At 45.3% G+C, this 27356-nt stretch overlaps 1 protein-coding gene across 3 annotated transcripts in view; it reads left to right on the top strand.

Annotated features, from left to right (window-relative positions):
- The first annotated feature begins 1038 nt into the window (after positions 1-1038).
- The window catches only part of ECRG4 (ECRG4 augurin precursor), a 62270-nt gene continuing 35952 nt past the window's right edge, over positions 1039-27356 (top strand). Inside the window, exon 1 of one of the 3 annotated variants that reach the window (XM_056560514.1) lies at positions 1039-1129. In XM_056560514.1, the coding sequence (XP_056416489.1) occupies positions 1053-1129 (77 nt within the window). In that variant the 5' untranslated portion in view covers positions 1039-1052. Of the gene's footprint in view, positions 1130-6962; positions 7022-8212; positions 8348-27356 lie in introns of those variants that run through there. The other 2 variants (XM_056560516.1, XM_056560517.1) reach the window with 2 other exon arrangements.

Below are 27356 nucleotides of genomic sequence, written 5' to 3'. Positions count from 1 at the left end.
TCAGTGTGCCTTCAGCTGTTGCAAAACTACAACTGTCAGCAGTCACCGACAGCCATGGTTATGCAACCACCAGATGCACCACTACAACTCCCAGCATGCACTTTAGCTGATTGTGCAAGCTGGGAGTTGTAGTTACACAACAGCTGAAGGTACACTTTTCCATAGAAAGAATGTACCTCCAGCTGTTGCAAAACTACAAGTCCCAGCATGCCCATAAGGGCATGCTGGGAGTTGTGGTGGTCTGCCTCCTGCTGTTGCATAACTACAGCTCCCAGCATGTCCTTGTTGCATGCTGGGAGCTGTTGCTAAGCAACAGCAGGAGGCTGTCACTCACCTCCAACGATCCACACTGCAGGACTGTCCCTCGCCGCCGCCGTCGCTCCTGGGGCCCCGATCCCAACAGGGATGCCGGGGATCGGGGTCCCCAGCACCCGGGGTCGTCTTCCCGCACCCGCTCACGTCCTCCGGAAGAGGGGCGGAGCGGGTTGCGGGAGTGAAACCCGCAGCAGGCGCCCTGATTGGTCGGCCGGTCTCTGACGGCCCCGATCAGCCAGTAATTCCGGGTCATCGGGTCACTGGAGACCCGATTGACCTGGAATCCGCCGCAGATCGCTGGACTGAATTGTCCAGCGATCTGCGGCAATCGCCGACATGGGGGGACATAATGACCCCCCTGGGCGATATGCCGGGATGCCTGCTGAACGATTTCAGCAGGCATTCGGCCCCGGCTCCCCTCCGGCTAGCGGTGGGGGCCGGAAATGCTCAGTGTGTATCCATACGCCCTCGGTCCTTAAGGACTTGGAAACGGGGGCGTATGGATACGCCCTATGTCCTTAAGGGGTTAAAGTTGTGGGAGTTGCCCAGGCAAACTTGTGGTAGATGCAGGCTGGGTCACAGCAGAGTCCTGCTACCACAAGCTAGATTGACCAGCACTGGGGAAAGCACCAACTTGCCTCAGTCAATTGGCACTATGAGACCTATCTTCCCTTACCACGGACTCTAACACGTGTGAGTGATGCGTACCACCTAAAAAGCCAATCCTGGATGGGGACATGCACACCGGAGCAGAGAGGCAGAGGCTGGGGCAGGAAAAGCACCAGGTGAGTCCCAGCCCCGCCGGCAGCAGCAGGTAACGGGACCATGTGCTCACGGCCAGCGTGTGCGTCCAGAGCACATAACATAACATACATAAATGTATATTCCTGTATGTCGTATAGCGTGAAGACACCCCCTGTCCATATGCACTGTTAGGACATAGACGTCAAAGTGGGAGTTCCCTGCTAAACACCGACCCTTTAAGAGCTAGAATGGAGAGCCATTCTGTACAGGAAAAGGTGTCTACCATTATAAATGTTATTTAAAGGGAACCAATCATCAGATTTTACCCTATATAACGCTTGGCAAAGCGTTATATAGGGTAAAATCTTTATTTTCACCATTCCCGGGGGATGCTCCTGCCCCCAGGGATGGTGAAGATATGAAGTTATAAAATAGTCACCGCCGCCGCCGTAAGTAGTCACCTGGGGGGGAGCTCTTCTCATCTACTCCCGTTCTTCGGCTGGGAGCGACGCCCCCTCCGCTTGATTGATGGGCAGCGTCATTACTCTGCTCCGTCTGTTCAGTGAGCGGAACAATGACGCGGCCCATCAATCAAGCGGAGGGGGCGTCGCTCCCGGCCAAAGAACGGGAGTAGGTGAGGAGAGCCCCCTGCCCAGAGGATTACTTACGGCGGCGGCGGTGACTAGTTTATAACTTCATATCTTCACCATCCCTGGGGGCAGGAGCATCCCCCGGGGATGGTGAGGACAAAAATTTTACCCTATATAACGCTTTGCCAAGCATTATATAGGGTAAAATCTGATGATTGGTTCCCTTTAAAAAGTCTTTAAGATTCTCCATTGAATATTTTTTAACTATTTGCTAAGAGCAGCCCAATTTTTTTTCTTAGATTCTCCTTAGCTGGAAGTTGACTATGGTAACCATGCACATTTAGAACATTGAACCCAAGAATCCAGATAAGGAGCCATAAGGGATGCCAGGCGATCCCTTAGCTGGTTGCAGAATAGGGTAATGTTGGAGGCTCTAAGATGTCTAAAGCCACATGGTAGTTACACTTTCTGAAACGAGAGAGGGTAGGAGGGCCACTTTTGAAGAGTGTCTTGGGAGGCATAGGTGCAGGGCTGGCCTTTGGGGTGTGCGAGCTGTGCGGCCGCACAGGGCGCCATAGCAACAGGGGCACCGAGCGGCCGACACAGCTCGCAGTGTAACAGGCCGGCCGAAGATGGGGAGAAGCGAGCTTTGAAGGAGGATGCAAGGTCCGGAGCATGGAGGAGGAGCTTGGGGGCACGGGCAGTGTCCAACTGCTTCACGCGCCTTCACAGAGAGCCGCGGAAGGATATGTGGGCATAGGATATGTGAAAGGGGGCAGGGTCCATCTGTCTAATTATGGAATAAAGAGAGAGGGTCTGATTAATGGGGACAGAGAAGTGAAGGGGGAGGGGGGGTCTGAGCCTGATTAAGGGGAACTGGTGAAGGGGGGAGGCTCTGATTAAGGGGTGAAGTGGGGAGATGGTCTGATTATGAGTGACAGGGGCTGAGTAATAAGAACATGGGACTGGTGAAGGGGGGGGGTCTCAGTCTGCTTAAGGGGGACTTGAAGTGGGAGGGCCTGATTAAGGGGTTCTGCATCTGATTAAGGGGGGCAGGGGACTGGTGAAGGGGGACAGGGGACCGATTAAGGGGGCAGGGGACTGATTAAGGGACAGGGGACTGATTAAGGGGGACATGGGACTGATTAAGGGGGCAGGGGACTGGTGAATGGGGGCAGGGGACTGATTAAGGGGGCAAGGGACTGATTAAGGGTTCAGGGGACTGATTAAGGGGGACAGGGGACTGATTAAGGGGACATGGGACTGATTAAGGGGGCAGGGGACTGATTAAAGGGACAGGGGACTGATTAAGGGGGACAGGGGACTGGTGAAGGGGGTCAGGGGACTGATTAAGGGGAGGCAAGTGTTTTATTGAATGGGTGGCCAAGGGTTTTGGTGATGGGAATGAAGGTAGCATATTGTGTGCTTCAAAATGTCCAGAGGGTGCCAAACAAAAACATTGGTTGAAGAAATGTGGGAGAGTGTATGCATGCTTAGTGTTGTAAAATAGTTAGATATAGTGTTCTGACAACATAGCTCTTGTTTCTACAATACATAAACTTATGTATAACTTATGTATACATTGATATACATGATTGTTACCAGTCAATCCAGTTATTTATTATTGTACTTGTTTGCACTTGCACTTAAATTATCTGTAATGGAAATTTTTTTTCCTCTTTGTGTATGTTTATGGAGTAATGGAGGTGGGGGGGGGGGGTTTGGGGGGCACAAGGTTAGCTCACACAGGGTGCCTGAACACCTAATGCCGGCCCTGCATAGGTGTCCAAGAATCAGCTGGTGTGGAAGGTGGGAGCAGTGGAATGGTGAAACCAAGCATAGAATTATAGATTTCTCAGTAAAGTATATAATTTTTTTATATTGAGCACACTTGGGGTGTTAAGGTATTGTTTCTCTCTGCTGAGGTATGTGTAAAAGGGTCTGCATAACCCAAGTTATTTTTTTATAAAGCATAAAAAGCCACATATACATTTGCTATAAGAGAAGTAACGGTTGTATTTTATATGGACACCACCTGTTGTTGGAGCTATAAACAGTAATTCTATTACAACTAGTAAAAACCTTGCTCACCATGTTGGGGAAGTTACAAGGTACAAGTCCTGTCCTGCTGAGTACTGTAGTAGCCCTGCAGTGATAACACTATATGTATTCTTGCTCTAGAGCCTTGACAAAAGTTAAGCCTGGGGGACCCAGGTGTTACACATACAGTATACCTCTGTACTATCTGATCATACTTATTTGACTTTAGCCATTTCTGTACCAAAACAAGGGCTCACACATACAATCATGTGAAGATATTCAGACATACGTAAGAAAACGAAACAACATGCTCCACTGGATAAAATACTTCAGGATATGAAAATATTTCAGGATATGGAAATATTTCAGGATATGGCTAGCAAAGCCAGAATTACAATGGGACTGTTTCTTTTTTTCTCTCTTGCTTTAGGCTGATCATACACCAAGTTGGTGGCTGTAATTTTTGTCATTTAGGTCAACTATCATCTGTAAATTGTGGATAAATGATCATTTGCTATGGCCAACAGCAGACTTATGTCTGCTATCTGTTTGCATGAATGACTTGATTTTGCCAATCATAGTCTCAGGAATATGGCTAATCTTGGTATCCAGTCAAGGTATAATGTGTTGAAAGTGCTTTGAAGAAATAACCTAGTTATGAAGAATAGCAAATATGTCATAATAATTATCAGAGTGTCTGTCTGATCTGTCTCAATAATAATTAAACTAAACCCAATAAATATAGGCTCTTCAGTTCTTCAAATTATTAGATTCTATACAAAATAGAGAAAAGATCACTAGATGTCTAGATTAGAATACCAATCAAATAGTTAAAGGGGTACTCCGGTGGAAAACTTTTTTTTTTTAAATCAATTGGTGCCAGAAAGTTAAACAGATTTGTAAATTACTTATAATAAAAAATCTTAAGCCTTCCAGCTGCTGCTGAATACTACATGGGAAATTCTTTTCTTTTTGGAACACAGAGCTCTCTGCTGACATCACGAGCACAGTGCTCTCTGCTGACATCTCTGTCCATTTTAGGAACTGTCCAGAGCAGCATATCGTTTCTATGGGGATTTTCTCCTACTCTGGACAGTTCTTAAAATGGACAGAGGTGTCAGCAGAGAGCACTGTGGTCATGATGTCAGCAGAGAGCTCTGTGTTCCAAAAGCAAATAAGTACTGAAAGGATTAAGATTTTTTTTTATAGAAGTAATTTACAAATCTGTTTAACTTTCTGGCACCAGTTGATTTAAAAAAAATAAAATAAATAAAAAAAAAATTCCACCGGAGTACCTCTATAACTATTTGATTGGTATTCTAATCTAGACATCTAGTGATTTTTTTTCTCTATTCTGTATAGAATATAATAATTTGGAGTACCCCTTTAAGACCAAACCCTATGGCTTTCAATGTGCTTCGAGGAAGCAGAACCATAGTGCCAAAAACATCAATGAGAGTCAGTGATCTGTATTTAATGCTGAAAGGGGTTATCCAGGAAAAAAACTTTTTCTTTTATATCAACTGGCTCCAGAAAGTTAAACAGATTTGTAAATTAATTCTATAAAAAAATCTTAATCTTTCCAGTAGTTATCAGCTGCTGAAGTTGAGTTGTTCTTTTCTTTATGACAACAGTGCTCTCTGCTGACACCTCTCCTTGTCTCAGGAACTGTCCGAAGCACTTGAGATTTGCAATGGGGATTTTCTCCTACTTTGGACCGTTCCTGAGACAAGCAGAGGTGTCAGCAGAGAGCACTGCAGCCAGACAGAAAAGAACATCTCAACTTCAGCAACTGATTACTACTGGAAGGATAAGGATTTTTTAAGATAAGTAAGATAAGAAAACCTTTCTGGAGCCAGTTGATATGTGGTGTCACGGTACAGGACCTTGTCCTGTTCCCGTCTTAAGTCCCCTTAGGAAGAGTCCCTGCAGTCCATAGGGCTCTCCTGCAGGGCTTCGCCCCTTTCTCATCAGTTATTGCCTTATATAAATGTATTGTACATATTGTTCAGTATGTATAAAGGTTGTACAAATGTATAAAATGTATAGGACCTTCCTGGGTCATGTGATAATGTCATGTGATGTACCCAGAGAGAGACGACAGCTCCTTATTTTCTAGGGGGGCTGGACTAATCCCATTGGCTATCAAGCCTGGAGGTCGTGTACCCAGGGAACTCTGGGTACATCACATGACATTATCACATGCCTCACCCAGTCATTGCCTCACCCAGTTACCACAGATATATATGAAAAAAAAGCTTTTTTCCTGGAATACCCCTTTAAACCTCCTTAGTAGAAATTGCAGGCATAAAAAGCAGTGTTCGGATGTTAGCAGGGAGTAAAAAAAAATATGAAACGCCAAACCAACTTTTTTTTTTGTACATTTTCCTCATTTCTTTTTTATTTTTTTATTCATATTTTTTTGGGCTCAGTGGCAGTTTTTAGAGCGCTCAGCATGCTGAAACAATGTGGGTGCAACATCTAATTTTTTCTGCTATTGTTCCCACAATTCTTCAATAGAAATCTTTAAAGCTATGTTAACATGATGGAAATACCGTGCGGAATACCGCACAGGGAGTCTGAGTCGTATTGATATCAATAGAATTCTGCTGCTCTGTTTACATGGAAGAATTCCCACTCCAAAAAACATAAAATTCCACCCATTTCTAGTCTTTCTGCATAGTCCGCACGGAAATACATTGCCATCTATAAGACGGCACATTTTCTGTGCAGACATTCCCCGTCTAAACATAACCTGAGTCACACAATGAATAACGCACATGCCTACACTAAAACCCACTATTTTTGAAAAAAGTGCCACAAAAACTTAATCTTGAAAGTGCAAAATGAGGGGGCAGTTTTTTTTTCCAGCTAAAAAAAACAAACAAAAAAAAAAGTTGTGTGGAAAATTCCCTTCTAGAGGAAGCAAATGTTATTGTCTTCTTTACTTTAGTTCCGGGAATTTTTTCTAGGTGTTATTTTGGACCAGTCTGTTAAAGGGGTACTCCCACCCTAGACATCTTATCCCATATCCAAAGGATAGGGGAAAAGATGTCTGATCACGGGATCCCGCCTCTGGGGACCCCCGCAATGTTGCATGCGGCACCCACCTGTTTCTTGTCCGGAAGCGCTGGAGGGTCTCGGTCGCGACCACGGGAATGGAAGTCCGTGATGTCAGGACTCCGCCCCGTGTGACGTCATGCCCCGTCCCCTCAATGCAAGTCTATGGGAGGGGGCGTGACGGCCGTCACACGGGGGGCGGAGTCCTGACGTCACAGACTTCCATTCATGGTCGCGACTGAGACCCTCCAGCGCTTCCAGACAAGAAACAGGTGGGTGCCGCATGCAACATTGCGGGGGTCCCAAGCAGCGAGACCCCTGCGATCCATCTCCAAAGGATAGGGGATAAGATGTCTAGGGTGGGAGTACCCCTTTAAGTGATAAGTAACATCATCAGGAGTAAGATAAACCTAAATGTGCAGATTTTGTTTCTATTCCTAGCACATCATCAGCAGGCCTTTCAGATTCCACTGCTGACCTACTTTAAGTACATTTCCATAAAGTATTTCACAAGACTTGACCTCACCATGATCCTGCCAAGATTTTATGCTGACATTGACATTTTTGGGAACATGTCAGAGATGCCAAGTAAAAACTCATTTTCTCATGCTTTACAAAAGCCGGTGAATCTATTCAACTGAATAAATAAAAGTGCAGTCTCTATGGAATACTCAAGTACAGATCTGTTTAACATTACACGCTGGTCTATCTCATATCCTTGGCTGGCACCTCGCTTTCATTCATTTCCCCCCAATAGTCAGTGAAAGGGATGATTGGTGGTGACGTGTGACTTCAGCTGGATTTACATGAAGTCATCCAAAGATTTAGGGATCAATTAATACAAAGAGGAAAATGAACAGGAACTGCTGAGAGCTGCGGGTAATGGATTGCATGTCAGTAAGAGAATGTCGCTTCTCTCCAGCACAAAATCCGAATGTACAGTACAGCCAGATCAATCCTATACATAATAAAAGCCATGAAAAAGGAAAAGGAATAAATAACGTCTGCCTTTCAGGGATAATGGTGAATACAGACCTGAAAAACAGACTAGACTATTTAACAAACCACTATAATAGTCATTAAGTCCTCCTCCTTTGGCAAGTTTATTTATTTATTTTTTTACTTTTGTTAGTTATATCTGTCTAAGAATACTTGACCATAAGGGGATGTTTTATATAGACCCCCTCTGTCCCTATTAGAGCAAAATAGTAATATTTAGATAACGTCAATAGAGTCCCCAGCACTCTACAATTATGGGGGGACAAATATCAGACATTACAATATTACACACTAATTAGGGGGAGATTTATCAAAATCTGTGCAAAGGAAAAGTGGCCCAGTTGCCCATAGCAACCAATCAGATCGCTTCTTTCATTTTGCAGAGACCTTGTTAAAAATGAAAGAAGCGAGCTGATTGGTTGCTATGGGCAACTGGGCAACTTTTCCTCTGGACAGGTTTTGATAAATCTCCCCCTAAATATTTATACAGGAGGAGTGAGGGCCCTGCTCGCGAAAACATACAGACTATGACGAATGGGGTTGAGACAAAAGGCAAAAAGTGCTGAATTGAATCAATAGTCCAGCCATGTTTTATAGAGGCACATAAAGGAGGGTGAACCAGTCACCAACTACAGTGACCCCCCCGACCTATGATGGCCCCGACATACGATCATTTCAACATGCGATGGCCTCTCAGAGGCCATCGCATGTTGAAGGCAGCATCAACATACGATGCTTTTGTATGTTGGGACCATCGCATAAACCGCTATCCGGCATCGCAGACTGCTTCAGCTGCCACCGGATAGCCATTTACCGTGCCCCGTGTGGTCCGCTGACGATCACCTACCTGTCCTCGGGGCTCCGGAGCGTCCTCTTCGGGATCCTCTGCATAGTTGACGCTCTCCATCGTCGTCATAACGTCGCTGCGCACGCCGTCGCGTCATCCAATAGGAGCGGCGTGCGTAACGATGTGATGGCGGCGACGGAGATCGAGAATGCCGGAGAAGCAGAGGCCTTGCTGGAGCGTCGGGGACACCCCAGGGACGCGGCGACAGCGATGGAAGGCGACATCCAGGGCAGCGGAGACGGTCCGGAGCGGCGGGGACACGTGAGTACAGCTTCCTATACTAGTGGTCTTCAACCTGCGGACCTCCGGATGTTGCAAAACTACAACTCCCAGCATGCCCAGACAGCCGTTGGCTGTTCCGATTATAGAAGGTTTTAGTTTTAGATCATTGGCAGAGCGGAGAGCACTGTAGGATGGTAGACAGAGATGAGGGGGGAGATGTAGGGAGGTGCAGCCCTGTGAAGAGCTTTTTGGGTAAGATTGAGGATTTTTTACTTTATTCTGGGATGAACAGGTAACCAGTGTAGTAACTGAGAAATGCATTGTCATCATAGACGGCAATGCAATTCTGAGTGGGTATGGCAGAAAGATTAGACACGTTTGCTGCAGAAATTCTGCTGCGTGCAGAATGCAGCAGTATCCCATTAAACATTTACCATTGGTTTTACCCTGTTTCTGTGGTGTTGATTTGTCACATGATTTGTTGCAGGTACTTCCCAGGTACTTAGCCTGTCCTAGGACTTGGTATCTAGGAAATTAAACACTATACTATACTAACTGGCATAGACAAAATCAGAACAAAGAAATATGTCACATGTCAACAATGGGATTTATTCTTTATCACCAGCAAATTTTGTTTATGCATTTTAAGAGCCATAATGTCATTTTCTATAAATGTAGCTGTGTGAGGGATGGGTTTTTGCAGGTCACAATATATTTTTCATTGCCTCTATTTTGGGGTATTCATAACTTACTGATTAAGTGTTAACTTTTTAGAATGGAGAATAGGAAATTCTTATTCACAAAAACAATGTTTTTGTGAGGTCTCACTGATAGGTAGAACAAGTAGGGAGAGAGGAGCATTTGTCTCTTTGACTTGCATCCCTCTGCATCCGGCTGAACTGGATGGCCCCATTATAAGTCTATGGGGCCATCCAGTGAAGCTGGAAAGAGATTGCAGTGAGCCTTAGAGAGAAGTGCTAAAGAATGGGTTTCTCCCCACTCATTGTTATAATCGGTCTCAACACTGATTCCCCGACCCATAAAAACTTAAAGCAACACAAAGAGTGATGTCCAGCTCACCACCAGGTAAGGCATGCACAGAAGCGTGTGGACTACACACGTGGGTATGGCAAAGATGATGGAAGTTCCAGCCCCGCAGGCATGGGTAAAAACGCTTATTGAATCATCAACAGGAACATAGAACACAACATGCACGAACCAAGGACTGACGCATTTTGGCGGGCGTAGCCACCTTAGTCGTACTACACATGCTTGAGATCCATCCCATCTATATATAGGGGAGAACTCCACCTCCCGTCAGGTGAAACAGAGTCCATGGACCAGAGTCCATCGAGTTCAACCTATATCCCTAATGAGTCCCTGCTGAGTTGAACCAGAGAAAGGTAAAAACTCCTCATACTAGAGTTAAAAATTCCTTCCCGACTCCAAATATGGCAGTCAGAATAAATCTCTGAATCAACTTTCTGTCCCTATAAATCTAGTATACATAACCAGCGATGTTATTATTCTCCAAAAATGCATCCAGACCCCTTTTGAACTCTTTTACCGAGTTCACCATGACTACCTTCCTTGGGATAGAATTCTACAGTCTCACTGCTCTTACAGTAAAGAACCCCGTCTGTGCTGGTGTAGAAACCTTCTTTCCTCTAAACGTAGGGGAAGCCCCCTTGTTATAGATACAGTCCTGGGTATGAATAGATCATGGGAGAGATCTCTGTACTGTCCCCTTATATATTTATGCATAGTTATTAGGTCTCTCCTAAGCCTTCTTTTTTCCAAACTAAATAACCCTAATTCTGATAATCTTTCTGGGTACTGTAGTATTACCCCGTATTACCCGTATTACCCTGGTTGCCCGTCTTTGAACCCTCTCCAGCTCCACTATATCTTTCTTGTACACTGGTGCCCAGTACTGTACACAGTATTCCATGTGTGGTCTGACTAGTCATTTGTACAGCGGTAGAATTTCCTTGTCGTGGGCATCTATGTCCCTATTGATGCACCCCATGATTTTATGTGCCTTGGCAGCAGCTGCCCGACACTGGTCACTTCAGCTAAATTTACTGTTAAAGGGGTACTCCGCTGTTAGACAGGATAGGGGATAAGATGTCTGATCGTGGGGGGCCCACTGCTGGGGACCCCTGTGATCCCCCCTGCAGCAGCCTGGTACCACAGCATCCCGGAGCTAAGTTTTCTCCGAGGCTGATGACGGCGGTGCAGGGGACGGGGCTTTGTGACAGACGTCAAGGCCCCGCCCCCTTGTGACATCATGTTCACCCCCTTCAATGAAAGTTTATGGAAGGGGCACATGACATGCAGGACTGCCTATCTAAAAAAATCTAAAGGTTCTTGCGGTGCAGAGATCAGAATATGGAGAAGCATTCACTTTTGTGCCCCCATACAGTATCATGCTACCTTTTTTGGTAGCACGTCTCTTTTTTGCCCCCACAGAGTAATATGTCACCCATTTTCCCAAACACAATAGTTAGCCTACTCCTCCATTTACAGTGCCCTTTTGCGTTAACACTGACAATTTACTTTGCCTGTCCCTGATCCCATGCTGAGCACTTACGGTAATTCTCTTACTGCAGGTGACACATTGTTCTGACTCTCTGCATCTGCCACCTGTGCCAGGACGTCCACACTGTCATACTTGTTTGTAGTCCCCAGGCCTCAAGAAGCCTCCAACCTAGAAGTGCTAGTAATAGAGCAGAGACCCTCTTCACCACAGCCTTAAACTGAATCTGTGTCCTGATGGTGAGACATTAAAACCTTTTTATTCTGTTATACAAGTTGTTTGAAAAAGCAGGTATTGTTGCACTCCCTACCTCGTTCTCTAAAAAGAGGTTGTCAGTTTTGATGGCTCAAAATTGCTAACAGACTCCCTTTCAAATGTCTATCAAGGGGTAAGACCAAATGTATGCACTACTGTACACATGCTATATTTCTCCTTCCACTCCTTGTTTTCAGTTCTGGATCAACATCTGACAGGGAAATACAATTTTCAGATGTGACAGCACTTGGCAGCCTTGATCTGTAAATTTTTCGTGGCAACCCCCTTCAGTACCGGGTGGCTTCTCTCTGAGTGTCCAGGGTTATGGTTGAGCTGTTGTTACTCAATTGACTAGGACAGAACCAAGTAGTTTCAGATATATTTTAACTGACTAGTGGCTTGTTTAAATTGTTGAAAAGAATGTTTCAGTACAACCATGCTACTGCCTATGTTTTTCTTTCATAATTTCATGACTTGATTTTGTGTACCTGTTGGAATGGGTGTAACTGAAACACTTGCTCGATATTTCCCATTATACCATCTGTATAATTTATGTGAAAAAGCAATTATAGTTTTACTAATAAAAGAAGTTTTAGATAACCTGCAGAGAGTCCAGTATAGCAGGTGATATACTGATTCCAGCCGCCGCCAAAATAATTGACATGTCAATTCTTTCGGCAGAATCTCCTTGAAAATGCATTGTCATCTATGGAGACAGTGCACTGCGGTCCTAGCAGCAGTAAACTCTGCCGGTGCCCGCTATTTGCAGAATGTCCGTTCAACATTCCCCAAATTTTTCTCCATGTAAACATAGCCTAAGAATAACACACCAGATTCTTTTTCATTCTTAGGATTGAATATTTCTCAATATACACCCTGTTCCAAATTATTATGCAAATTCTATTTAACCCCTTGGGGACAGAGGGTTTTTCCATTTTTGCACTTTCGTTTTTTCATCCTTACCTTCTAAAAATCATAACCCTTTAAATTTTGCACCTAAAAATCCATATTATGGCTTATTTTTTGCGCCACCAATTCTACTTTGTAATTACATCAGTCATTTTACCCAAAAATCTACGGCAAAACAGAAAAAAAATCATTGTGCGACAAAATTGAAGAACAAATGCCATTTTGTAACTTTTGGGGGCTTCCTTTTCTATGCAGTAAATTTTTCGGTAAAAATGACACCTTATCTTTATTCTGTAGGTCCATACGATTAAAATGATACCCTACTTATATAGGTTTGATTTTGTTGTACTTCTGGAAAAAATCATAACTACATGCAGGAAAATGTATACGTTTAAAATTGTCATCTTCTGACCCCTATACCTTTTTATTTTTCTGCGTATAGGGTGGTATGGGGGCTCATTATTTGCGCCGTGATCTGAAGTTTTTAGTGGTGCCATTTTTGTATTGATCAGACTTGTTGTTCGCTTTTTATTCATTTTTTCATGATATAAAAAGTGACCAAAAATTCACTATTTTGGACTTTGGAATTTTTTTGCGCATACGCCATTGACCGTGCGGTTTAATTAATATATTTTTTTAATTCGGACATTTGTGCACGCGGCGTTATCACATATGTTTATTTTTATTTACACAGTTTTTTTTTTCATGGGAAAAGGGGGTGATTCAAACTTTTATTAGGGTAGGGGTTAAATGATCTTTATTCACTTTTTTTCCCCCTTTTTTTTGCAATGTTATAGCTCCCATAGGGGACTATAACACGGCACACACTGATCTTTACATTGATCAATGGTTTCTCATAGGAAACCATTGATCAATGATTCTGCCGCTTGACTGCTCATGCCGGGATCTCAGGCACTGAGCAGTCATTTGGCAATCGGACAACTGGAGGCAAGGTAAGGGCACCTCCTGCTGTCCTAGAGCTGTTCGGGATGTAGCAATTTTGCCGCAGCTATCCCCAACAGCCCCCTGAGCTAACCGGCAATGTTTTACTTTCACTTTAGATGTGGCGTTCAGCTTTGAACACCGCATCTAAAAGGGTTAATAGCGTGTAGCACTGAGATCAGTGCCGCGTGCTATTAGCCACGGGTCCCGGCCGTTGCTAGGTGCCGGGCCCGACCTGCTATTACGCGGGGCCACGGCGTGCAGGTACGCCCTCCGTCCCCAACAGGTTAAAGGGATACTCCGGTGCAAAACTATTTTTGGAAAATCAATTGGTGCCAGAAAGTTAAACAGATTTGTAAATTACTTCTATTAAAAAATCTTAATCCTTCTAGTACTTATTACCTGCTAAATGCTACAGAGGAAATTATTTTCTTTTTGGAACACAGAGCTCTCTGTTGAAAGCACGAGCACAGTGCTCTCTGATGACATCCCTGCCCATTTTAGGAACTGTCCAGAGCAGCATATGTTTTCTATGGGGATTTTCTCCTACTCTGGACAGCTTTAAATGGACAGAGATGTCAGCAGAGAGCACTGTGCTTTTGATGTCAGCAGACAGCTCTGTGTTCCAAAAAGAAATTAATTTCATCTGCAGTATTCAGCAGCTAATAAGTACTGGAAGGATTAAGATTTTTTAATAGAAGTAATTTACAAATCTGTTAAACTTTCTTGCACCAGTTGATTAAAAACAAAAAAAGTTTTTCACCGGAGTACCCTTTAACCCCTTAAGGACCCAGCCCAAATATACCTTAACCGCTTAAGGACCAATACAAATAAACCTGTACACCCCTGAAAGACCAGGCCTGTTTTTTCAAATCGGGGATGTCTGTCTACCAGAGAATAACTCTGGTAAAGTTTTGCCAATCACGATAATTCTGACATTGTTTTTTTTGTCACAAGTTGTCCTTCATGTACATAGTAAAAGTAAGCCGATATCATTTGTAGTTTTTTTTTACAGTGCAAAAAAATCATGAAATTTTTACAAAAAAGTACGATTTTTTGCCATTTTAACACTAATAGGTTGCATATATTTATACTTACTGACCAAATAGTTTATGAAACTTATACTTTCAGATGTCTACTTTATTTTGACGTCATTTTTTTGTTTTTAATTAACATTTTAAATTAGTTAGAAGCCTAACAATTAAACTTGAAATTTAGAAAATTTGAAAAGTACATCTTTTTTTATGTGCTATGCAAGGTTTGCAGAAATTAAAAGGTAGTAGAACATAGGAACACCCCCCCTCCAAATGACCCCATTTTAAAAACTAGACCCCTCAAGGTATTCACTAGGGGGTACAGTGAGTATTTTAACACCATCGTTTTTTGGCAGGAATTATTACAAAGTCAGTGTTAAAAATTCGAAATTAGCAATTTTTCACAAATGCATCATTTGGGGGGCATATTTTTTGTACATAACTTCTGATATTGAAAGAAATGCACCCTATATTTTATTTAGCTGCTTGTCCCATGTTCGGAAATACCCCCGCTTAGGCCATATATGGTTCCTTGGCTGCGTGGTAGGACTCAGAAGGAGAGGAGCGCCATTTGGATTTCAGGGAAGAACAGTACCCCCACCCCCACAAGTGACCCCATTTATATACCGCACCCCTACAAGTTATTGGCTGGACGAGGGACCTCTCTGATTGGTCCTTGGTCGGCTGGCAGTATAACGCGTCTGTCTGTGACAGTTAAGGCTCCTGATGGATATATCCGCCATGTTGTGGGAATAAGCACACGCTCATGGCGAATATATCCATCACTGCTGCGGCTGGATAGCTCACGAAGTGCACCTCGTGCACGAAACGGAGACCGTCCCATGGGGGTGCCCCCTCATATGTATCTTCTGTACCTGCTTTACATGCCCCAATAAAGGATTTGAGCTACAGTGGTGAGTGCGATCTTCTGAATCTTCTCAGTTGTTGTAATAAAAATAATAAAATTTAACTTACCTTCCACTGCTCCCCGCACTGCCGCTGGTATCGATCTCCCATCCTTCTATCTTCTGGTAAACCAACATGTAACATTGTACTGAGCTAATCACCGGCTGCAGTGATGTCCCACCTTGGCCACTGTCATGTAACAGGCTTGGCCTTCTTCCTGGTGCCTGGGCCAGGCTCAGCGGCCGGTGATTAGCATAAAAATTCATTGGACATTCCATAAAATTTCCGCATTGTGATTATGGCCTAAAGAAAGCCCTATAAATTGTTGTGGGCGTGTTTTTCTTTAAAAAAAAATTATGTGCTGTACAGTAAATTAAACATGTTGTTTAACTTATACAAGTTATACAAGAAAACCACAGAACATGCCACAGAACGATCTATGGTTAAGCCACAGAAAGTAAAATATCATGCTGTAAGTGAATGTAAATTTCTACAGTTCCAGTTCACTAATCTTACACTTCTGGCAACTGCAGGAAAACACTGCAGGGGTAGTCAGGATGTGAATGGGCCCTGTGTAATTCCAACCGTACAGGAAATGAAAATATTATAAGTTCTGTAAGTAAATGTATGACAAAAGAGATGAGTGCAGATGTTCTAATGTGAATTATTATATTGTATGGGAGAATAATGGAATGATCAGACACGACAAAGTCCTATTGCAGAATTTACTGCTAAAAAAAATATTCCATATATCCATTCCATATATCTTTTTGTAAAAAATGAATACACTGAACTATATGGTCTGAAAAAAAAGTAAACTAGAAACTGATAGTATTAAATGTGTCACAAGAAGTGCTCTATGCTGTGTCGGTGTGAGGTACAAATTCGCATCCAATGCAGATCTGCGTTGGCCCCTACTCCTTCGAAGAATACTCTATCTTCCCCTGCTCAGGTCTCGGAGCTTCAGGATGCAAGTTTGCACCTTGCTCGGAACCACAATGTAGGCTGCACAATGTACTTGCTTCCTAGGCTGCGGTGTTTGTGGCTCGGAACCACAATGAAGGCTCCCCGGGGCTTCCTCTCTGCTTGTGCTGCTTCGTGCAAACTTACGTCCTAGTCTGTTTGGAGCTCAGATCTGCTTTTAGCCAATCAGAGCAGCTGTTACACTGCCCTGCCCTCCGCTGTATTTTTTACATTCTCCAGGGAGCCAAGGGGAGGAGCTGACACAGATCTGCACAGATCCACGATGGCCCACTTGAGTGCCAGAAATTCCAACTTATGGACTGGATAGTTCTTCTCAGCACCCATAAGACTTCTACTTATGTAAGCCACTTGTCTTAATCCTTGTGGATAACTTTGGTGCAATACACCCCCTAGGCCTTCCATACTGGCATCCACATGGAGGATATATGGTTTCTCAGGGTCTGCATATGCCAAAACAGGAGCTTATGTAAGTCTCTTCTTCAATGTCAGAAAAGCCTCTTCACATCCTGAAGTCCATTTCTCTCCAAAGGAATCTGGTGCCTTAGCACCCCCTACATCAGAGGTAATCTTCAGCAGGTCATGTAACTCTCGAGCAATCTTCGAATAGTCTTTCACGAACCTTCGATAGTAACCACAGAAACCAAGGAAGGACCGCAATTAGCTGATGTTATTGGGTCCTTCAGCAGAGACTATGTGCCCTACGTAAGTGACAGAGTTCTGGGTAAAACGGCATTTGTCCACTGATATATTCAGGCCCTCTGCTTGAAGTCGATCCAACACCTTCAACAACTTCTGTTCATGCTCCTCTGGTGTCTTCCTGAACACAATTAGGTCATCCAGATACACTAGACACTCTTTGGGATTCATATCCCCCACAGTTTTCTCCATCAGCCTGTGAAAGGTAACAGGAGCTCCTGTGACTCCTTGTGGCATTCTGGTAAACTGGAAGAACCCCAAGGGACAGATGAAAGCTGTCTTCTCCTTATCCTCCTTATTCATGGGTACTTGATATTACCAAAATCTCAGGTCAAGCACACTGAACCACTGGCTGCCAGATAGGGCATTCAGCAGATCCTCTATCCAGGGCAAGGTGTACTGATCAGGCACAGTTCTCTTGTTCAGAGTACGATAGTCCACGCATAGCTGAACTGTACCATTCTTTTTTCTTACTACTACGATGGGTGAAACATAGGGACTCCTTGACTCTGTGATGATACCAGCTCCTTTCATCTGTTGGAGTATGTCCTGGACATCTTCCACATCTTGAGGGGGTATTCTTCTTGACCTTTCTCTGAAAGGAGTAGGATCAGAAAGTCCTATAGCATGTGTGGCACTCTTAGAACACCCCATGTCCATTTCTGCTCTGGAGAAAACTCCCCCTCGAGTAGCTAGTTTAGAATGAAGGCTGTCTTTCCACTGTTGTGGCAGAGGAGAATCTTCCAAATGAAAATCTTCCAGTGCTTTCACATGATCCTTCTTTTCTGCACCCACAGACATGATGGATGACACTTGATCTAATAGGTGTATCACACCAATCTTCTGATGACGATTAATCCGGACTTCCATGGGAGTTCTGTACCATCACAGGAAAGCTCCGACACCAATTTTTGAGCCAATCTTTCACCTCAGGTATAAGAGTCCACCCCTTCTTCTGATCCTCTTCAGGTACAGACTCGATAAGATATTGTCCAGTCCCCCCAACATTTCACGGTGCATTGAGGCTTGTCACGATGCCGGCTGGCAGGAGGTGGATCCTCTGTGCCAGAGAGGGATTGGCGTGGACCGTGCTAGTGGACCGGTTCTAAGTCACTACTGGTATTCACCAGAGCCCGCCGCAAAGCGGGATGGTCTTGCTGCGGCGGTAGTGACCAGGTCGTATCCACTAGCAACGGCTCAACCTCTCTGACTGCTGAAGATAGGCGCGGTACAAGGGAGTAGACAGAAGCAAGGTCGGACGTAGCAGAAGGTCGGGGCAGGCAGCAAGGATCGTAGTCAGGGGCAACGGCAGGAGGTCTGGAACACAGGCTAGGAACACACAAGGGAACGCTTTCACTGGCACGATGGCAACAAGATCCGGCGAGGGAGTGCAGGGGAAGTGAGGTATACATAGGGAGTGCACAGGTGAACACACTGATTAGAACCACTGCGCCAATCAGCGGCGCAGTGGCCCTTTAAATCGCAGAGACCCGGCGCGCGCGCCCTAGGGAGCGGGGCCGCGCGCGCCGGGACAGGACCGACGGAGAGCGAGTCAGGTACGGGAGCCGGGGTGCGCATCGCGAGCGGGCGCCACCCGCATCGCGAATCGCATCCCGGCTGGAGGCGGTATCGCAGCGCACCCGGTCAGTGGATCTGACCGGGGCGCTGCGGGAGCGAGAGTGTAGCGAGCGCTCCGGGGAGGAGCGGGGACCCGGAGCGCTCGGCGTAACAGTACCCCCCCCCTTGGGTCTCCCCATCTTCTTGGAGCCTGAGAACCTGAGGACCAGATTTTTATCTAGGATATTGTCCTCAGGTTCCCAGGATCTCTCTTCAGGACCACAGCCCTCCCAGTCAACCAAAAAGAAGGTTTTTCCTCTGACCTTTTTGGAGGCCAGTATCTCCTTTACAGGAAAGATGTCTGAAGAACCGGAGACAGGAGTGGGAGAGATAAGTTTAGGAGAGAAACGGTTGATGATGAGTGGTTTAAGAAGAGAAACGTGAAAGGCATTAGGAATACGAAGAGAAGGAGGGAGAAGAAGTTTATAAGAGACAGGATTAATCTGGCACAAAATTTTGAAAGGACCAAGATAGCGTGGTCCCAATTTGTAGCTGGGAACACGGAAGCGGACATATTTAGCGGAGAGCCATACCTTGTCTCCGGGAGAAAAAATGGGGGGAGCTCTTCTTTTCTTATCAGCAAACTTCTTCATGCGTGATGAAGCCTGTAAGAGAGAATTTTGGGTCTCTTTCCATATGGTGGAAAGATCACAAGTTATTTCATCCACAGCGGGTACACCAGAGGGCAAGGGAGTAGGGAGGGGGGGAAGAGGGTGACGGCCGTACACCACGAAAAATGGGGATTTGGAAGAAGATTCAGAAACTCTGAAGTTATACGAGAATTCGGCCCATGGTAGAAGATCTGCCCAGTCATCCTGGCGGGAGGAAACAAAATGCCGTAAATAATCACCCAGGACCTGGTTAATTCTTTCTACTTGCCCATTGGATTGAGGATGATAAGCAGAAGAAAAGTTTAATTTAATCTTGAGTTGTTTACAGAGAGCCCTCCAGAATTTAGACACGAATTGGACGCCTCTATCCGAGACGATCTGCGTGGGCAACCCGTGAAGACGAAAAATGTGTACAAAAAATTGTTTTGCCAACTGAGGCGCAGAAGGAAGACCAGGAAGAGGGATGAAATGTGCCATCTTGGAGAATCGATCAACGACCACCCAAACAACAGTGTTGCCACGGGATGAGGGTAAGTCTGTAATAAAGTACATACCAATCAGAGACCAAGGCTGTTCGGGAACAGGCAGAGGATGAAGAAGACCAGCGGGCTTCTGGCGAGGGGTCTTATCCCGGGCACAGACAGTGCAGGCTCGCACAAAATCCACAACATCCGTCTCCAGAGTCGGCCACCAATAGAAACGAGAGATGAGTTGCACGGATTTCTTGATGCCCGCATGACCTGCGAGATGGGAGGAGTGACCCCATTTGAGGATTCCGAGGCGTTGGCGTGGAGAGACGAAGGTCTTCCCTGGAGGTGTTTGCCTGATGGAGGCTGGAGAAGTGGAGATCAGGCAGTCAGGAGGAATGATGTGTTGCGGAGAGAGCTCTACTTCCGAGGCATCCGAGGAACGAGAGAGAGCATCGGCCCTAATGTTCTTATCGGCAGGCCGAAAGTGAATTTCAAAATTAAATCGGGCAAAGAACAGAGACCACCTGGCCTGGCGAGGATTCAGCCGTTGGGCAGACTGGAGATAGGAGAGGTTCTTGTGATCGGTGTAAATAATAACTGGAAATCTTGATCCCTCCAGCAGATGCCTCCATTCCTCAAGTGCTAATTTAATGGCTAGTAGCTCTCGATCCCCGATGGAGTAGTTCCTCTCCGCCGGAGAGAAGGTCTTAGAAAAAAACCCACAAGTAACAGCATGCCCGGAAGAATTTTTTTGTAGAAGGACCGCTCCAGCTCCTACTGAGGAGGCATCAACCTCCAATAGGAAGGGTTTAGATGGGTCAGGTCTGGAGAGCACGGGAGCTGAAGAAAAGGCAGACTTGAGCTGTTTAAAGGCGTCTTCCGCTTGAGGAGGCCATGACTTAGGATTGGCATTCTTTTTGGTTAAAGCCACGATAGGAGCCACAACGGTGGAAAAATGTGGAATAAATTGTCTGTAATAATTGGCGAACCCCAAAAAACGTTGGATAGCACGGAGTCCGGAGGGGCGTGGCCAATCTAAGACGGCAGAGAGTTTGTCTGGATCCATTTGTAGTCCCTGGCCAGAGACCAAGTATCCTAGGAAAGGAAGAGATTGACATTCAAACAGACATTTCTCCATTTTGGCATAAAGTTGATTGTCACGAAGTCTCTGAAAAACCATGCGGACATGCTGGCGGTGTTCTTCTAGGTTGGCAGAAAAAATCAGGATATCGTCCAGATACACAACAACACAGGAATATAAGAGATCACGAAAAATTTCATTAACAAAGTCTTGGAAGACGGCAGGGGCGTTGCACAGGCCAAAGGGCATGACCAGATACTCAAAGTGTCCATCTCTAGTGTTAAATGCCGTTTTCCATTCATCCCCCTCTCTGATGCGGATGAGATTATAAGCACCTCTTAAGTCCAGTTTGGTAAAGATGTGGGCACCTTGGAGGCGATCAAAGAGTTCAGAGATGAGAGGTAGAGGGTAGCGGTTCTTTACCGTGATTTTATTAAGACCGCGGTAGTCAATGCAAGGACGTAGGGAGCCATCTTTTTTGGACACAAAGAAAAATCCGGCTCCGGCAGGAGAGGAGGATTTGCGGATAAAGCCCTTTTTTAAATTTTCCTGGATGTACTCAGACATAGCAAGAGTCTCTGGGGCAGAGAGAGGATAAATTCTGCCCCGGGGTGGAGTAGTGCCCGGGAGGAGGTCAATAGGACAGTCATAAGGCCTGTGAGGAGGTAGAGTCTCAGCTTGTTTTTTGCAAAAAACATCCGCAAAGTCCATATAGGCCTTAGGGAGACCGGTTACAGGGGGAACCACAGGGTCACGGCAAGGAGTACTGGTAAGCGGTTTAAGGCAGTGACGGGGTCATTGCGGTCCCAGAGCGGTGTGGCCCATGACAGAACTTTTCCAGACAGAAGGCTGACTACGAAAGCCACCTTAGACCTTTCAGTAGGAAACTGGTCCGACATCATCTCCAAGTGCAGGGAACATTGTGAAAGAAAGCCACGGCAAAACTTAGAGTCCCCATCAAATTTATCCGGCAAGGATAGTCGTAGGCCTGAGGCGGCCACTCGCTGCGGAGGAGGTGCAGGAGCTGGCGGAGGAGATGATTGCTGAAGCTGTGGTAGTAGCTGCTGTAGCATCACGGTCAGTTGAGACAGCTGGTGGCCTTGTTGCGCTATCCGTTGTGACTGCTGGGCGACCACCGTGGTGAGGTCGGCGACAACTGGCAGAGGAACTTCAGCGGGATCCATGGCCGGATCTACTGTCACGATGCCGGCTGGCAGGAGGTGGATCCTCTGTGCCAGAGAGGGATTGGCGTGGACCGTGCTAGTGGACCGGTTCTAAGTCACTACTGGTATTCACCAGAGCCCGCCGCAAAGCGGGATGGTCTTGCTGCGGCGGTAGTGACCAGGTCGTATCCACTAGCAACGGCTCAACCTCTCTGACTGCTGAAGATAGGCGCGGTACAAGGGAGTAGACAGAAGCAAGGTCGGACGTAGCAGAAGGTCGGGGCAGGCAGCAAGGATCGTAGTCAGGGGCAACGGCAGGAGGTCTGGAACACAGGCTAGGAACACACAAGGGAACGCTTTCACTGGCACGATGGCAACAAGATCCGGCGAGGGAGTGCAGGGGAAGTGAGGTATACATAGGGAGTGCACAGGTGAACACACTGATTAGAACCACTGCGCCAATCAGCGGCGCAGTGGCCCTTTAAATCGCAGAGACCCGGCGCGCGCGCGCCCTAGGGAGCGGGGCCGCGCGCGCCGGGACAGGACCGACGGAGAGCGAGTCAGGTACGGGAGCCGGGGTGCGCATCGCGAGCGGGCGCCACCCGCATCGCAAATCGCATCCCGGCTGGAGGCGGTATCGCAGCGCACCCGGTCAGTGGATCTGACCGGGGCGCTGCGGGAGCGAGAGTGTAGCGAGCGCTCCGGGGAGGAGCGGGGACCCGGAGCGCTCGGCGTAACAAGGCTTTTGCTCGCAAGGTTTTGGTCACCGGGCTTCACAAATACAGGTTCCTCTTTTTCTAGGACAGGGCTGACTTCCATCAGTCGGGCTAAGGAAACATCTCCCACTTCTGTTAGGTAGGCCCTGAATACATCCTGTACCATCTTTGCATTACACAAGATTATTGGGGTGCACATTTTCTTGGCTGCAGGGCATATGAGAGCTTCAAGCTCCATAGGACAAATCATCCCGGTGTTTTACTGGGGAATAGTTGTGGTCACTTTTATGCATCCCTCCACTGGTTGTGCTTGAGACCCAAAGCCCCATAGCTGAAACTCTCCTGCAGGTTCCATGGGAATGTGTTTCAAATGACATTCATAGAAGTATTTGTAAATGATGACTTGAGACCCTGTATCTAGCAATGCTGAAGCATAAATTCCTTCCACTTGCACGTGTATAAAGGATTTCGGCCCAATCTTGGCCCCTATGGATAGACTATGTGGAAGCCTGTTCTTACTTCGCTTGTAAGACCTGGTCATTTGAGTCTCCTCGAGCTCGGTTGCCAGCACCTTCACATCTACCTCCATGGAATTTGCAGGGCATTCCCGCTGAAAATGCCCTGACTTTCCACATTTAAAGCAGTCCCCTCGGTGGGATGAATCCTCAGGAAACAGCTTCCTCTGAGTCTTTCGATGTTGCCCCCCACTTCTGGGGGAAGGATCTGCTCTCTCTGGTGGTGATTTGCATAAAAGCTTCAATTCAGCCACCTTTTTCCTAAGAGCTGACAGTTCTGTATCCTCTTTCTCTTTCTGTAGAGGAGGTATACACATCTGGTCTTCCAATTTCCATTTATTAATGTGGAATAGGGCAGAACTTTAATATCCAACCTGGCTCTCAGCAGAATCATAACTGGATTATTGGTTAAACCACCTCTCTGAATTTGCTTAGATAGTCGAGCGTCCAACTCAGAGGAGGTGACTACTCCTTTATGGAATAACTATCCCAGCGATAGCTGTAAACGGTTGATATAGTCAGTGACTTTTTGATGTTCCTTCTGCTTAGTGGTTAGGAACTTAACCAACAGATCATCCAAATCTACTGATTTTCCATAAGCGCCCTGTAAAACTTGCAGATAGTCTTGCACAGTAGCTTGTCCATTCATTCCCTTGCACAGTCTTATCATGTCTGTAGCTGGAAAATGAAGACTCTCCATGAACCGCTGTTTCTTTATGGTATCAGTACAAGACCATTCCTCCAACAATTGCATAGCATTATCCTTCCAGACCCCAAAAGGCTCTTCTCCTGTAGGGTCAGACTGATTCCAGGAAAACACCTTTAGTTTTTGGTAACTATGGGTGTGGTTTGCTGTCACTATGGCCTCTGAGAGCTTTTGTAGTATGTCAGATACATCACTACTTCCTGTAGACGTGCTACGAAATAGAGGGTTGTCTTGTTTCTGTAATGTTGGAGATGGGGAAGACTCTGTTTTAGGAGTAATCATCCCCTGTTCTCTTGTAAGGTGGGCAGCTAAGGGAGGGTGTACACTAAGGAGCATCCTTCATCTGTGGCTCCATACAAATGAATGTTGATAGGCCTTTCATTGTCTCTCAGATCTGTATGACAATATTTTAACATGTACCTTTGGCCATCAGGATCTTGCAGGATATCCCTGACAGTCGCCATTTCTATTCCCAGTCGGATTTCCATACACAAGATGACATGGCTCATCTCACATGAGGGTGGTACTTGGCATAATACTATGGCTTGCTGTAATGGTACATTCCGTTGCTGGGCCCACTTTGCTGCAAAGGAGGGAGTGGCCCGGGGACTTAACTTATTCTCACTGGCTGTACTCCAATTTATGATCTCAGCAGTGCCTCCATATGTAGCCGTTTTTTTGGGAGTGCCCCCTTGTGTCTCTGGGGTCCCTTACCCAAGCTACCTCACTACGCCCGACAGGCGGATCCTGAGCCTCCGCTATCTGGGAGCTGGGATACATGTCTGCGGCAGTGCCTCCACCCAGTGGAGCATCTGGGGTAGGGATGTGTGGTCCCACTGGGAACATACTTGGTACAATGAGACTGACACAGCCTAATGTGAACTAACTTTATATAGTAAGTAGCAAATGAACAATATACATAGGATAATACAATAGTGTAACACAGATAGGAATGCAATGTGGATTTTCCTCACCCACCCACTAGCACACCCACTAGGCTTGACTCTGCCAGCAGGTCTCCCTTTCAGCTGGTGTGGTTCTGTGTGAAGCAAGTTCTCTCAGCTAGGTGCTGTCTCCGTGGTGCAGTCTCTCACAGCTTTTTCTATGGCTAAGTTTGTGGTCGTCTGAGCAAATCCTCAGGGCACAGGACCTGTGTGATGTCACAATCATGTAACAGAAGTCTCCACCAATCAGCAAATGGCTGCTAATCATGTGATCACAGCTCCAGTCTTTATTAATAGCATACTAGTTAATTTGAGGTCTCCATCCGCCATCTACTGGGCATTTCAGATAATGCAGCCAACTCCACAGGGGTTGCCCAAGTTTACACCTCCCACCACCTCCCTTCATGTGAACTGCTTGATTAATCATCACTAATCAGATTCCTCTTGGCAGCTCAGACTCCCTGCTTTTCAGCTCAACCTTCCCTGTTCATCTCTATGTTTCTTCCATGTGTTGACAGCTGAAGAAGATCCTACATACAAGGAGTAGTGTTGAGCGGCATAGGCCATATTCGAATTCGCGAATATTCGCGAATATATGGACGAATATTCATCATATATTCGCGAATATTCGCATATTCGTAATATTCGCGGTTTATTTTCGCATACGCGAAAATTTGCGCATGCGAAAATTACCATATGAGAAAATTTGCATTTACAAAATTAGCATACGTGAAAATTCGCACACCAGTCTCACACAGTAGTATGAGAGCCTTCTTTACCCCACACAAGCTGGAAGAAGAAAGGGATGATCACTGTGATGTGTACTGTGAAAGAAAAAAAAACGAAAAACGAAAAAAAACGAATATTCGTAATTACGAATATATAGCACTATATTCGCGAATATTCGAGAATTTGCGAATATGCGATATTCGCGAATAAAATTCGAATTGCGAATATTCGCGAGCAACACTAACAAGGAGATCAATGACAATAGGTGAGTCCATACACTGATCAGCTGCAGTTATATAACGGGGCACAATGACTGTATCTCCTGTTATATGTGATATAGCTGCTGTATTATATACAAAAATGTGAGGGGAAAGAAGATCTATGTCACTTTCTGCACTTAGATGCAACTCAGAGCAGATGCAGCGATAATACACTGCCCCAACCCTCTGCAAACCTAGAGGCAGTGTGGGCTGCAGTGGGAAACTATATCAGAGAGGAATAGGAATCAGGATGGCAGCCAATACTTGTATGCCACATCAGCCAAAACAAGAATACACAAGGCATATGCAACAACGGTGGAAATTCGTAGAAAGGAATATCGAGCGCACTCACCCAATGTGGCAACTTGCTAGAAGAACTTTATTCTTAAAAGCAGTGAAAGTACAGAGGGTAGAATCAGGGAGCAACCTCGCGGCTGTTGCTCCCTGATTGTACCCTCTGTACTTTCACTGCTTTTAATAATAAAGTTCTTCTAGCAAGTTGCCACATTTGGTGAGTGCATTCATTATTCCTTTCTACGAACTTCCACTTTTGTATAGACTTTGTCTTTTGAATAGCACCCCCAATCACTATGCTCTATGTGTGCCCCTGCCTCTCTAGTCAGCTGGACGTTTTGCTGACTGTGTGGTGCCAGACCAACTCTACACAGTGTGGCATATGCAACAACCTCTGCTTTCTTATTTAACCCATAGATGAGACGCACATGTACGGCACACTGTGCAGTAAGGTTATGAAGCAAGCGCATAAGCTGCACTCACTTCATGCACTTCGTGCTCTGTGAGAAGCCCACACTTACAGTGAATGGCCGACATCAGTGATCACGCTCATGTTGGTCATTATTCTCTCTTATGACGATCTCACTGAGCAATGCAATAGTTCAGCATTTAGTATTAGCAATCTAATGATTGCTTATAAAATAATAAAAAAAAAGTTTTTTTTAAATATAAAAAAGCCCTCCCCTAAAAAAAAATGTAAATGCCCCCCTCTTCCCATTTTACAAAAAAATTTTAATAAAAAAATAAATGAAATGAACTATTAAGCTATACCATTATTTATTTCTTATGGTAAACAGTGTTAAAACAAAACAATCCGAAAGTTAAAATTGCTGATTCAAATAATATTTTCTTTGTTTCTCTGTACATTTTATGGTACAATGAAAGGTGCTGGTGCAGCACTGCTCCATCATAAAAACAAGCCCTCATACAGCTCTGTAGGTGGAAAAGAGTGACAAGGAAAAAACAAAAATGCAAAAATAAATGCCAAAACCTGATGTCCTTAAGGGGTTAATAATACCCTAAGCTGCACTATATAAACAAATACATTTCTTGGACTGCTTCTTTAAGAAACACATATTTTGGGACATTTAATTTTTTTGCTTTTTTGCCTTGTTTTACAGGCCTTTTCTGATCTTATGTAAATCAGATATTTTCTTAAAGCATTACT

This window comes from Hyla sarda, chromosome 2, assembly GCF_029499605.1.
Source record: "Hyla sarda isolate aHylSar1 chromosome 2, aHylSar1.hap1, whole genome shotgun sequence".
NCBI classification, from domain to species: domain Eukaryota; kingdom Metazoa; phylum Chordata; class Amphibia; order Anura; family Hylidae; genus Hyla; species Hyla sarda.
Note: the sequence above shows the minus strand (reverse complement) of the source record. Positions and strands in the feature narration are given on the sequence as shown.